The sequence below is a fragment of the Ricinus communis genome, chromosome 6 (genome assembly GCF_019578655.1).
Source record: "Ricinus communis isolate WT05 ecotype wild-type chromosome 6, ASM1957865v1, whole genome shotgun sequence".
NCBI lineage: Eukaryota > Viridiplantae > Streptophyta > Magnoliopsida > Malpighiales > Euphorbiaceae > Ricinus > Ricinus communis.
The window spans coordinates 17,878,537-17,893,118 of NC_063261.1; the positions used below are offsets into that span (position 1 = coordinate 17,878,537).

At 30.2% G+C, this 14,582-nt stretch overlaps 3 protein-coding genes across 3 annotated transcripts; all 3 read left to right on the plus strand.

The window, feature by feature from the left end:
* The first annotated feature begins 3,908 nt into the window (after window positions 1-3,908).
* Window positions 3,909-5,403, plus strand: LOC125370464 (agamous-like MADS-box protein AGL62). The gene is made up of 2 exons (XM_048376060.1): window positions 3,909-4,647; window positions 4,719-5,403. Exons 1-2 carry the CDS (start codon window positions 4,330-4,332, stop codon window positions 5,043-5,045), a joined length of 645 nt encoding a protein of 214 aa, XP_048232017.1. The 5' UTR covers window positions 3,909-4,329; the 3' UTR covers window positions 5,046-5,403.
* Window positions 5,404-7,579: 2,176 nt separating this feature from the next.
* On the plus strand, window positions 7,580-7,924 carry LOC8266850 (peroxidase-like protein 2). Its single transcript, XM_002522591.4, has one exon. It carries the CDS (start codon window positions 7,580-7,582, stop codon window positions 7,922-7,924), a length of 345 nt encoding a protein of 114 aa, XP_002522637.2.
* Window positions 7,925-8,546: 622 nt separating this feature from the next.
* Window positions 8,547-9,220, plus strand: LOC107261526 (protein PELPK1-like). Its single transcript, XM_015721472.3, has one exon. It carries the CDS (start codon window positions 8,671-8,673, stop codon window positions 9,034-9,036), a length of 366 nt encoding a protein of 121 aa, XP_015576958.1. The 5' UTR covers window positions 8,547-8,670; the 3' UTR covers window positions 9,037-9,220.
* The last annotated feature ends 5,362 nt before the right edge of the window (window positions 9,221-14,582 follow it).

The window sequence follows — 14,582 nt, forward strand, 5'->3', positions numbered from 1 at the left end:
TAATCATTACATTATTACACTAATAAAATTTTAAAATCTCTAAAAAGAATATGAAAAATATTTAAATAGTTAGTTTACTATTATTTTAAATATTATAAATTAATATTAAATATTGAGAATTTTATTAAATTATTTAAGTTTAATTTTATAATCAGAATAATAATAACGGTCGTCTAATACACGAAAGATCGATTAGTTATATATTAGTTTGTCAAAGTATTCCATAATACTAAAATATATCTTTCAACTTATTTCAATTTTATTTATATTCTTTTCAAGTAAAATGAATTATTTAATGAATTTCAACTAAATATTTTATAAATTATTTTTATAAAAAAATTTAAATAAAAAGGATAAAAACTAAAAGGTCTATTAATCTAATTATTTACGTAAAAAGTCGAATTTATACGTATAAAATTGAAAAAGAAGTTATGATAAATTTGTTTTCGTAAGAAAGCCAACTCTTGATAAATCGTAATTTTAATTTTTATTTATGAAAAAGTCAATTGACTATGCATTATACAATTAGAAATAGTTATTATTTTACATTCGCTATAAAATTGAAAACTCATTTAGTGTAAAAAAAAAAATTTAAACTCAAGACTTTTCATATTTAAAGAAAACGTTCTTAGGCCTCAAATGTAAATTATAAGCTATGTAAATAAAGCTAATATATGAGCAATTTGAGAGGGAAAAAAAAGAAAGAAACAACACTAATATATATGGAAAAATGAAAATGAAACTGTGACACAACAACGTGAACAGCAGGTGATGTTAATGATAAAAGTGGAAATGGGTGGGCTCCAAAAGACCATTTTGGATTGAAAATAGAGATGGGGTGTTTGGATTGGCAAATTGCATCCCCATCCATTGAATGAAATTGAAAGGTGGCTAACAAAGTAACAACAAACAGGGCCCCTCAGCCACAACTCTCCCCTCTTTCAAAGTTATGAACCTTAAATAAAATAACTATACACGCAAATTCTTTTTAATTGTGTTTTGCACCATTTCTTTGACCCCGACCATTTAAACTTTCTTCCATTGACGAAGACCCTTGTCTTAGATTTAAGATTACTCATTATTCATTTTAGAATTCTATTTAAATTAGGTTGCTTGGTTTTAATGTATTTTAATTGTAGAACCATATTACAATTTCTTTGTTGTCATGTGGAATTTCAGTTTTTTATTTTATTAAACTCTTTAATTTAATTTAAATCATTTTATTAAATTTTTATATTTTTATTGACGACCCAAAAATTTTAACCAAAGCAAAAATAAAAATACAAAATCTCAATAAAATAAATAAAAATATTATAAAATTATTTATAAGAAACTTTTAATTCAACTAAAACCAAAAGTATGAAAATTTAATATAACAAATTGGGGACTAAATAAAACAAAACTATATAATTCAAGGGCCTAATAATGAGTTTGGCTTAAAAATTTCACAATTAATGAACTTATTGATGCATGAGCTGTTAATGTATTCATGTAAGGCCATGAGTTCACGCACAAATGTATATGTTAGGCTCCTCCAATAATTTCCTGTTGGACGACAATGACAGGCCAGTTGCTGGTTTCCCCAAAATATAAAAGTTTCTGTTTCTTTTCTTTTTTCTATTTTAAGAGGTTGGAAGACTTCTGCATTTGCCTGGCATTTTGTGGCTGTGATGTGGTAATGGCAATGGCATCTGGGCCATAAGCATGGCCTAATCAAAATTCTGAAGGTGTTCTTTTACATTCCATTTGGGCTCCAATGTTTGAACATGGGAATGGGATCAAGGGTGATGGATTTGTTGTTGCCTGTTGGTCTGTTTCCAACAGTTTAAACCTTTTCCAAAAGGTCAAAAAGAATTTGAAAGAAATTATAATTCATATCTTATTAATTATATGATATGAATTTCTTACACACAGAAACAATTTGTTCGTCCAAACAATTTTCATATCTTATATTATCTTTTGAGACAATTTCTCTTTTGTCTCTAACATTATTTTATTTATATTAATTTTGCTAGGAAGGAATTGGCAATATTTATTTGAGACAATATTTATAAAATGTCTATAAAGTAATATTATAAGGGACGATTTCACACGTGTTGCAAATTAAAACGTCTCTGTACGTTATAGCTTCTGTGTACGTTAATTAGTTTGTAACAAAATATCAGATAATAATTCTCCCAAATCTTTTTCTCTCTAATTTAACTTAAATAATTGAAGAATTCCATAAATGAATATTCTCTTAAATAAAAAATACCTAATATATTTCTAACTCTCCTAATAAAAAATTCAAAATATAAAATTAGATAAAATCTCTTAAATGAAATAATTTATCTATAAATCCAATATAGCCTAAAGATTTGGTGAACGACATTATTTTGTTATAATTCTTTTTTTTTTTTGTTTTGTTTTCTTTTTAGTTCAAATGTTAAAGGTACTCTTCAACCTCTTCGCATATTAATCGAAACTATATTGTATATTGGGGATCTTAAAATGTAAACCTTTATATCGAATTAGTATATTTCTAAATTTTCAAAATGCTACGTAAAAGAACTGACCTAAACCTTCTTGATATTCAAAAGTGGAGTATACTTAAAACATGTGATAAGACTAAAATATAGCCTAAGTATGAAGAGTGGGTCGAGTATGAAGAATAGATCGACTATGAAAGAATAGGTCCACCATGGACGAATAGACCAAGCATGAAAGAATATGATGAGTATGAGAAAATAGACTGATTATAGAATAATAGGCCGACCATGAAAGAATAGACAGAGAATAAAAGAGTAGGAACGAGCATGAAGAATACGACGATCATAAAAGAATAGACCGAGCATGAAAGAATAGACCGAACATGAAAGAGTATACCGACCATGAAAAACAGGCTGAGCACAGAAATAAGCCGAGCAGATAAGAGTAGACCGAGCATCTAATGATAACCGAGCATTGCATGCCGAATTGTCACAATCAAGAAATATGGGTTTGACTAAGTCCAAATTCAAATACAACACGACCAAGTTATAGTCAGACTCTAGTTGAGAAACCCGATTCGACCTAGAATTCTATTATATGACCAAGAAGACTAATCCTAATAGGATTGAAAGAGTTTACATTCATAAAGTTCTACTCCTTATAGGACTAAAAGACCTCCAGTCTGTATATAAAGGATTGTGACATAACTTGTCAAGTAGGTAGATTTATGATTCTATGATTACTATATATTTTATAATTTAAAATTAATACTGACTTAATTATCTAAGTGAGTGATCAGACAATCCTGTTCAACGCTTTCTTTTTTAGCAGAAACATAAATCGCGCCACAATAACAATAATAGCAATTACTTCCTTCGATTGATTAGCAGAAACTGTCAGGAGTTCAATCTGTTCTTTCACCAGTTAGACCTATTGCCTGCTGATCATGCGAAGACACAAGTAATAAGAGTAAGCAAATAATTTCTCCAAAATTTCTTAATTGTGTCTAATCTTGATGATCTAACTTGTACAGAAACGAAAATGAAAAACGCAACGCAACATAAAATTTTCTAAAAAGTCTAGGAAACGAAACGCTAGGAAAACGTTTATATATTTATACTTTAAAAATATTAATATTAATAATTTAATATCAAAGTCTTATTAAAATAAAAAAAAAATCTAATAAATCAAATAATTATAAGTCATACTGATTTTTTAAATAACTCTTAAGAAAAATTGAAATATAAAAAGTTGAGAATCATCTATTTAAGGAAAAAAAACTTAAAAATCATTCTAGAACTAGGAAATCTAATTAAACATATATATTTTACTACTAAATTGGAAGACAATTAAATAGGAAAAGATTGAGAATCTTTTTCAAAATAGGAAATACAATTAAATAGAAATTTTTTTTAAAAAGTGTCTCAAAATTTAAAAAAAAAAATGATATGAAACATTTTTTGAAATTTCGGAAATGTGTCTGAAAATTTTTGATGGTCGAAATGTGTCTAATACTGAAACACAGCAGATTCTAAAATTTTCATGCAGCGATCATTATGCAATTAGTTTAAACAACAAGAGTGTGCAGAAATGGCTATCGATATGAAGAATGACAGTAGCATTACTTGTTTGTCATCCCTGATTTTAGTACCAAATATGTTAGCCCTGTACAGATTCTAAAACTTTCAAAACTAGTAAACTAATAAACTGTCAGTATTTTTGGAAATTTCACCAAACACGAGACATTTTGACAGGTCAGGTTGTCTAATCAACAAATTACAGATCCTATAAATACTAATTCATTTCCCCCTCTGTCCATGCTATTCCAAGAGAACATTTCACTGTCTTTTCACTTTAGCCATGTCAAGAATAAGTAATGGTAGCCAAGGATTCGAGATGGTGAATATCTCTAAGGAGAGCAATCTATTGGTAACCTTTCTAAACCGCAGGTTTGGAGTTTCCAGGAAAGCTGATGAAGTTTCTATTCTTTCTGGTGCTGAAGTCACTATTGTAGTCTTCTTACCCGGAAACAAAGTGTTCTCTTTCTGTCACACTTCTGTTGAAACAACCGTTGATCGATTCCTCTCAAGAAACCCTCCCCAAATTTCAGGTTCTCTGCAACTTACTGATGCTCATGGGAAATCCAGACTCCCCGAGCTCAATATGGTGCTTATTCAGGTACTGATTTACTCTATTCCTACTTATGAATCTAACCTGACTATACTAATTACTAGTATATGATGTAATAGACTATCAACGAATTGGAAATGGAGAAGAAGCAAGGGGAAGAGCTTGATCAGATCAGGAAAATTACCCAGGCTCAGCAGTGGTGGGAATCTCCTGTGGAGGAACTTGACCTGACACAGCTTAAGCACCTGAAGGCATCCTTAGAGATGATGCTCGGGGATAATGTAGGAAAGCAAGCTGAGCAGCTTCTGTTTCAAGCAACAAACAGCCCTGAATTTTATGCTCCAACCAGCAATGGAGTTGTTCCATTTGATCTAAAGAATCGGGGATTCAACACAAACATGATGCCTTATCAATATCCAAATCTAGGATATGGTGGGTTCTGTTAAGTCTAATGATTGTCTTGTTGAGATTAGAAGCTTTAAACTACAATACATTTTTGTTAAATTGTGATTATATACTTGGGGAGAATTGGGTATTTGTGAAGGCTACAAATACGTAATATGTATAATCACATTGATTTTTATAATAATTAACTTTGTTTTCTTATACATCTTTTATTTTTTATTTTTACTCTATCAAGCAAGTGACGAAAAGGGAAGATCCATTTATTCTTAAAATTGTTTACCCGCTGCCAAGGAAGACTTAGCACTTGCCATTCACCATATTTGGTTATTAGACCCATAAAATATTTTTTTTTTGGCATAATACATATTTACATACCTAAATTTTAATTATTTAGTCGTTTTAACACTTTAACTTTCAGTTTAATCTAATAAACACTTAAATTTTATTTTTAAAATCTCTTAAATATTTTTAATATTTTCCATTTTAACTTAATAGACACCTAAATTTTGTTAAATAATAACATTAAAATACCTTAGCTTATTACACGTGGACATGTTAAATGAAGTCATTATTAAACAGTGTTTGAATATCATAAAAAATACAAGTTGAAGTGTCTATTAGGTTAACTAAAAAATTAAAGTGTTAAATTGACCAAACGGTCAAAATTCAGGTGTTGAAATATGCACTTGGCCTCTTTTTTTTTTTTAATTAAACTTTCACATCCAGCATATTAATCAAATCTATATACAATTGCATATATAAACATCCCTTGCCTTTTTACATAAGCATTTATCATTTTTCATGCAAGTCACTTGCCCTTTACAAGAACATAAACCGATTAAGGAGGCAGAATATATACAAATAAATTTAAGCAGCATATATACAATTAAATTTAGGCAGCATTAGAAACACCAAAACAGCTTCCTAAAATCATTATCAACACAAAAGAAGGCATTACAGCCCTACATGGCAAGTATGAACCTAGTGAGTTCTTGTAATGCAAGGAGAAAAACTATAAAATCACATGCCATCAAAGGCAACATATCACAAGCCATATCTTGAACAAGATCTTCAAACAAACTAGCCATGGCATCAACCTCAAGGCATAGCTAATTCACTTCATTCTAACTCAGCAATTGTCATTTTCACAACCTCAAATTTCTTGGTATTCTTTGGGTGACCATTTTATACTCAGTTAGCAATTAACTTTCTTTTTGAAAAGGAAAAGAAATTAAAAGTCCAAGCAGCATATGCATCACCATTCCATGTATATGAACACTACACAAATCTTATGCACATAAGCAGTCTAATTACAGGTATCATGTGCAATACTTTAAAACTAAACATAACCTTCAACATATATACAAGTTCTAACTCAAATGATTCTAAGTCCGCTTTTGTGGGTTTTAGCATTCAACATTTTCCTTCTGAATTTCAGTTTATAAACTTCAAGATTTTCTCAAGAAAATTCACATACCAAGCTCTTCAATAAGAGTTGGGATTTCAAAATTGATAATTCTATATCCACATTGCATGCAATATGTTTGGTTAAATTCTATAAAAAGAATTCATTTCACTTGAGAAAAATGTATGAGAAAGAAAATAAAATAGAAATAATAAAGTTGAAAGAGATATTTTGGTGTTATAAAATGTATTGACTTACTAATGTGGAATTCATTTGAAAATTCTACCTATTTTATTAGAATTTTATTTAGCTATAACTAATTTCACTCAAATTTGATTATGTAGAATACTGAGTTAACTTTTACTCCATTTAAAGCATTTAAATCTTAAATATAAAAATGAATTTCATAAATTTTATTGATTGCAATCAGGCCACTGTGTAAAACCAATTATAAATTACTGCAAAAAGAAGTCTAAACAAAGGGCCGGAAAGGGGTCTAACTTACAAGGTCAACAGCCATAAATAAGGAATTTGTTGATTTAAGCTCAAGAACACTAATAAGGATGCTCAAACAGCCTCTCTCTCTCTCTCTCTGTTCATATATAACAACTAACCTTTCTTTTGCTTTATTTTCTCAAAGAAAATGGTTTCTGTGTTTTTTTATGTTACTGGAAAACAAGCACTTGAATACCAAAGGTTAAAAGATGAAAAGAAATTTACTTCTCTCTCTCCTCTCTCGGTTGCTTATACATAAGGCAGATGTCTTCTTTTTTTAAGGACTAGAATTAACCAACTTACTTTGGTGTCACTTGGCGTATTTGTGTGTTTGAATTAATTAACTATAATTCATGCTAATTAGCTTGATGTAGAACACATGGTTGAAATTTAAAATTATGTTTGATTAATTTACTTGACATCCACAAACTCATAATAAAACACAAATTAAAACGAAAAAAAAAATCAATTATATAATGTCCTTCGAAAATACATACAGTAGAAACTGGGAATCACACTACAACAAAATCAAGTAAATAAATCATGTGAAAATCATGAAATAACGATGCTTAAACAGATCAACTAAACCAGAAGACAAACAACAGAATTCTTCAAGACAAACTCCACTCCAAGAGATAGATAAATTATTTTCCAGGTGGTGGAGAGAGGAACGGGATGGAAGGAATTGTAGTTGGGATGGTGGGTATAGAGGGCATGCTTGGGAACGGAGGCAAAGTGACATTTGGGAGTGTAGGCATGTTGGGCAGGCTTGGAAGTGGAGGCATTGTAGGCTTAGGCAGAGAAGGTTGGATAGTTGGCAAAGTTGGTAATGTAGGCTGTGGAAGAGTTGGAATACTTGGCAATAGTGGCATTGTTGGCTTTGGCAAATTTGGCACGGAAGGCAAAGGTGGCATTTGCAGTAGATTGCGAGCAGCTAATCCGACATCCATGCTTGAAAATGACAATACAACAAAGAAAGCAGTAAGGTTGAAGGAGTTGAAAGAGGCCATAATGATTTAGTATTCGATGCTGTGTAAAAGATTTGAACTTTTTGTTATAGTTTAGATGGGCAAAAACAAATTCCACTGGGAGCTTATTTATAGGTGAAATAATTATTGTAAATAGTGCAACCCCATTTTAGTTATTACTTGTTAGTTCATCTTCTCATCAATATTTAACTTGGAGGTGACAATTTATTTGGGTTAGATAGATATTGCTATAACTGTCAGAGTCAGAAAATTTACATTAGATTAGAGGGTTTCGTTGATTGATATGTTTGTGATCTAATTGGTGGGTCATCTAACGTTGAATTCTAGATGGTTAAAGCAACAAGTATCAATGAAAGTCATCAATCTTTATTTTCTTTTGACATTATTATTATTATTATTGACCATTTATAAAGTAGGTAATAATTGTTAATCTAGATTAACATTCTCAAGTCAATATATACAACCAACAACATGACTTGGAACTTCCAAAAGATAGGATGAATATTACTTATGAAAATATTATTTCATTTTCTTGCCAACTACAGCTACATCTTTGAAACCTTATAACTCTAATAAGTTGGATATGAAGGTATGCTAATTATCTTTGTTTCTCCATATCTCCCACCTATATGATACCTATTACAAGCCAGACTAGTGGTGTACCCATAAAATCTCAGCTCCTATATAATCCCAGGATCAGACTTGTCTTTTCTCATTCCGAACATTACAAAATATCTTTTTTTATATAACATCTTTAGTTGAATTTGAAGGTGCAACATGACTTCTTTCAAGAATTTCCTCTTTGTTTTCTTCATTGCTTTTGCATTTTCAGGCATAGACGTTGGACTAGCTGCTCGAAATCTTCTGCAAATGCCACCATTGCCCTCCATGCCAAGTTTGCCAAAGCCAACATTGCCACCATTGCCAAATATTCCAACTCTTCCCCAGCCTACATTGCCAACATTGCCAACGACCCAATCTTCTCTGCCTAAACCAACACTCCCTCCACTTCCTAGTTTGCCCACCATGCCTACTCTTCCGAAGGTTACTTTGCCTCCATTGCCAAGCATGCCTTCAATCCCCATTATTCCAACTACAATTCCCTCTATTCCTTTCCTCTCTCCACCACCAGCTGGGAACTAAGCATCCTTCATGTTGTTATCTTCTTTACTTTATGGTCGGCTTGCAGAGTACTAGATATTGGACTACATACACCTATGGATTAGTGTATTATTGTGTTTTTCTTTGATTTCGTTTTATTTGTGACACACAATAACTTGTTCATTTATTTTCTTTTAATTTATTTTTTGTATTTGTATTGTTCTAATGATTATTATATTTATCTTTTTGCTCCAATTTTCATTTCCTCTTTCCATCTAAACATCATATCAAAACCATAAATATTTACAATATTAATGAACTTTAGCTTGGTATATTATAAATTGGAAGTTCGAGTTTAAGTTGCTTTTCGATTACTAAAAAAAAAAAAAAATAACATCTAGCCAATCTGATATGTTTTTTCCTTGTATTAAAAGAATTGCACATATAGTTGTTTTGCAATCTTAAGTACTGAATGTCTCAGATATGTAAAATAAGATCAAAACCCAATTCATTTGCCGAATCTTTTTCAAGTAATTAATTCATCAAAGTATTTGCAATTCTCGTATATTAGCCACTTGTTTCTTTATTTTTCAAAAATTATATTATGGATTAAGAAAACATTGAAAAAGTAGGACACATCCCTTTGAATCAAATAGCATAATCCACAGACCTCTTCTTCTCATACACCTTCATGAATCACATTCTGCTTATAGCCAATGAACCACTAGCATTGAATTTCTAGGCCACTGAATTTGATAAATTTTAATTTAAATATCAACCTCATGAAGAGGTAAGTGCTTCATGGGAAAAAGTGAGCGCCAGGCACTTTTGACACAATAGGCAAATTAAGGGTGGTAGGGACGGTGAAGACTGGTTGCGCGCTAGGCACACTTGATACCACAGGCAAGGTGGTGGTGGTAGGAATTGAGGACGCCCCTGGTACATTTGATGTGGTAGGCAATGGTGTTGCACTAGGCACGGTAGCTTTAGACAAAGATGGTTGAGAGGTTGGCAATGTTGGTAATCTTGGATGCCCAGGATGTGGACTAGAAGGTACAAATGGCAATTGTAAAATATTGCGAGCTGCTAAACTGATATCCAAGTATGAAAATGACAATGTAATAAAGAAAGCTAATAGGAAATTCTTGTAAGAAGCCATTACAACCTAAATATTTGTTCAAGATAATGAAAATATGTAGGAAATAGATATCTTATGAATTTCGATATTGAAGCGATTAATTGCTATTGTGACTTGAATCATATATATAGCCTACTCATGTGCAATTAGTCGATGAATAGTAATGAGATACAGTTGGCATACAAAGGTTGGACATTTTACTTGATTAGGCTATATAGTTATTCGCACAAGTTTTTTTCTTCTAAATTAACACAACTCAAGTTCGTTATATATTTCAGTTCAATATTTTTAGAATATGATGTCCTTTTTTAGTTGCAAATCATATTTATAAAATATTAGGTCAAAAAGCCTCATATATATTGTTCTATTTTTCTGTATCAAACTATCAATTTTTACCCGATTAGGATTTTCTAAAGTTAGGTTTTGTAAGCAGTAAAATTCAATGGAGCAAAATAAAAATGTGATACTTATAATAGGCCTGTCTGTTTTCGATTTACACAAAGTCCAAGTACACCTAATATTTTGTTTATGTTCTCCAAAAAATGAAACTAAGTTAGCTCATTTACAATTACTACAATTGTTATAATATGAACTCCGGTCCATGATTTTAGCAAGGGAAGTGCAAAATGCGCTTCATTTTCTTTCTAAACTTGTACAACGTGGAGACTTTTGTCCCCACTTCTTTATTTATTTTTAAAATTATAATAAAATGAATTAATAAAAAGTTAAATTATATTAAAATTATATATTGAATAAATTTTATATATATTTATAAAAATAGTCATTTATTCTCGTGTTATATGACTGTTTGAATTATTTTACTGTCATTTTTTAAAAGATTTTTATTTTGACATGTGTATTTATTTTGAAACATGAGATTTTTATGTTTTTTAAATTATGATTAAATGAATCTAAAAATAATATTATATAACAAATTAATATTTTGAGTAAATGTTTTATATATTATAAAAACTAGTCGTTTATCCTTCTGTTGTCCGACCGTCATAATTATTTTAATTATAAATAATAACATAAATCGAATTTATCTATAAAATTAAAAAATTAAGTTAAGCTAAAGTTATACTACAAATATTATATTGTAGTATACATATCTTTTCCACAAAATTAAGTTAACAAACAATGAACATTTTAAGTTTAAACTATAAACATTCAATATATGTTTTATGAATATAAGTTAATGAACATTTAATATAAAATCAATGAACATAAATTTTTTTTAAAAAAACTTACGCCAGCATTTAACGCACATGTCAGCGTTTGACACGCATCAATGTCTGATGCACATGTCCGAGGGTGACGTAAATTTTCTTACAAATAAAACAGCACCGAATGGACCCCTGGATTGACAAAGCTATATGGACTAGAGTCCATCTTATAATTTATGCAATTACCGAGCTAAAATTTTAAAATATATTTAAATTCTAAAAGGATCATATCCAATTGATAAAGTGATTTTAATTTTTTTGTCTATTATTTACAACAAAGACATAATATAATTTTTGGTAAGATTTAATTATTAAATATATTATGTATTTTAAACTTGTTTTTAGATTTAGCATGCAGTTTTTAATTTTTAAAATCTTAACAACGGATTTTGATATTAACTTCAAGTCTAATTTCTCATGAAATTATCAACTAAATTTTATTGACATGCTATATTCCGACCATAATAATTAAAAAATGAGTTGAGTTTGTTTTAATCAGAGTTGTCACTAATAATTTACTTATTTTTATTAAAATTCAAAAAAAATCAATAATCTAACTTTTTTCATTCTTGTCATATGTTGGAGCAAGTGAAAGTATTTCAAGCCTTATATGTTTAGGATCTAAAATAGAACTGGTAAAAATAATTTATATGAAATGCTTACAGACTCAAGTTTTTATCATTAAAATTATAGTTATATCAGTAAATTTTGACAAAAACTAAAATTAAAAATTAATGTTAAAACAGATTGTTAATATTAAAAAAATAAAAATACATGTCAAATTTAAAATAAATACAAATTATATAATCTATTTGTAAATTAACCTTTTTAGTAAAATAGAAGAAAAATATGAATTTGTGATTAAACTCGTGGTAGTTTTGTAAATTATACGTATTAGTGTGTTTTTCTTTGATTTCATTTGCACTCACTCTCCCGAGTTTTTTGTGGCACACGTAGCTTGTTTATCATTTCTTTTAATCTTTTTTCTGTGATTATACTCGTTTCTTTTTGCTCAACTTTTTGTTTTTCCTTTTCTTAGTTTAATATCTTGCTAAGATCACCAACTTAAAATAATATTAATGAGCTTAGCTAAGCCTCCATAAATTGTGAGTTTTAAGTTTGAGTTTATGTATTATTCCGAAATAGGATCTTGACAATCTAAATATTTGCTTCTCCTTGAAACAAAAGAATTGGATTTATAGTTGGATAAATTGAAGAAATGGAACGAAGGCGTATCATATTAAATTGTCTCCAATATAGAAAATAAGAACAAAATAAACCCAATTAATTTATAGAAATTTTGTTCAGATAATTAATTCATTGAAGTATTTGCAATTCTTTTATATTACCCACTTTTTTCTCTTTCTTTTTTCATAAATCATATTACGTATTAACAAAATATTGTCAAAGTACAGGCCAACTCTTGAAATCAAATATCAGAATCTTATTAAATACCCTATCACAGACTAACGATTATTGTATATATATATATATATGTATGTACCACATACAGACCTCTTTATTCCATATACCTTTCATCATTGTACTTGTATAGCCAGTGAATCACTAGCAATTGAATTTCTAGGCCACTGAATTTGATAAATGATAAATTTTAATTGTATGATAGTACCTTCTCCTTGAGAAAAAGAAAGAAAAAAAACAACCTTATAAGATAACTCCAGGTAGTGAATATATATAGAGGGGTAAGTGCTTCAAGTGAGAGAGGGAGCTGCGTGTAGATAGTTGGGGGAAAAGGGCACGCCAGGCATGTTTGACACCTTTGGCAAGTTCGGGGTGGCGGGGGCAGTAGGGATTGAAGGCACGCGAGGCACGCTTGACGCCGTAGGGAAGGCAGTGGGGGTGGGGACTGAGGGCACGTCCGGTACATTTGGTGCAGTGGACAATGGTGCCGCACTAGGCACTACAGGATTAGGCAAAGATGGTTGAAAGGTTGGTAATGTCGGATGCCCAAAACGTGGTTTAGAAGGTACTGATGGGAATTGCAAAAGATTGCGAGCTGCTAAACTGATATTCAAGCATGAAAATGACAATGTAATGAAGAAAACTAACATGAAGTTCTTATAAGGAGCCATCACTAATGTTTGTTCAAGATAATGAAAATGTGCAGGAAATAGGTATCTTTATTCAAGATAATGAAAATGTGTAGGAAATATTTATTTTATGAATTTCGATGTTGAAGTGATTAATTTTTATGGTAACTTGAATAATATATATAGCCCACTCATGTCCAATTATTTGATGAATAGTGTGAGATATAGTTGGCATACAAAGGCTGGACATTTTACTTGATTAGGCTATACAATTATCTTTCTCTTCTAAATTAACACAATTCAAGTTCGTTATATATTCTAGTTCAATATGTTTAGCATACGATGCCTTTTTTAGTTGCAAATGAAACTATATAGTTATGAAATATTAGGTAAAAGAGCCTGACATATTGTCCCATTTTTCTGTATCAAACTACCAATTTTTACCCAGTTTGGATTCACTAAAGTTAGATTTTGTAAGCACTAAAATTCAATGATGCAAATATAAAATGTGATACTTATAATAGGCTTGTCTGTTTTCGATTTAGACAAAGTCTAAGTATACCTAAGATTTTGTTTGTGTTCTCCAAAAAATTGAAACAAGTTAGCTCATTGACAATTACCGAGCTAAAACTTTGAAATATATTTTATACTCGTGACTTTTGGTATGAGAACACCTCACCAAGGTGCCATTAGACCAACACTGCATTAGCGAATAAAATTAGCTCTAATTGTTACTTGACATGAGTTGAATTCATTTTGGTATATACTTAATTATTTGCTCCGCAATTTGTTTATCTAAGGAAGTCAACTAAACACTATGTGTCCACCTGTGCACACCTGAAACTAGATTTTAACGTCATCAGGAGTTCAATGAAGTGAAATTTATCTGAGTTTCTACTGCAAGTTGTAGCAGTACCCTGATAATGTTGATCAATAGCATTCTTTTGGTCTTTTTATTGATCACTAGTGTTTTTCAATGTTTCAGAGTGCTCCTCAGATTTTTTTCTTTTCAATTCTTTTCAGCCAAATTGCAGATGACCAACTCCGAATTTTAGGACATTAGAGATTTGGATAAAAGCAAAGACTTAAAATGGAAAATAAACAAGTATCTTGCTCATATGATAGGTGATACTGACACCAGGTTTGGTTGGGAAATTTTGATGAGTCATATTG

Bases quoted from the DNA above. Each gene is read 5' to 3' on its own strand.
- LOC125370464 (XM_048376060.1), top strand. From the start codon at position 4,330: ATGTCAAGAATAAGTAATGGTAGCCAAGGATTCGAGATGGTGAATATC. The intron at 4,648-4,718 runs GTACTGATTTAC...ATGATGTAATAG, and splicing joins TCAATATGGTGCTTATTCAG to ACTATCAACGAATTGGAAAT.
- LOC107261526 (XM_015721472.3), top strand. From the start codon at position 8,671: ATGACTTCTTTCAAGAATTTCCTCTTTGTTTTCTTCATTGCTTTTGCA.
- LOC8266850 (XM_002522591.4), top strand. From the start codon at position 7,580: ATGGAAGGAATTGTAGTTGGGATGGTGGGTATAGAGGGCATGCTTGGG.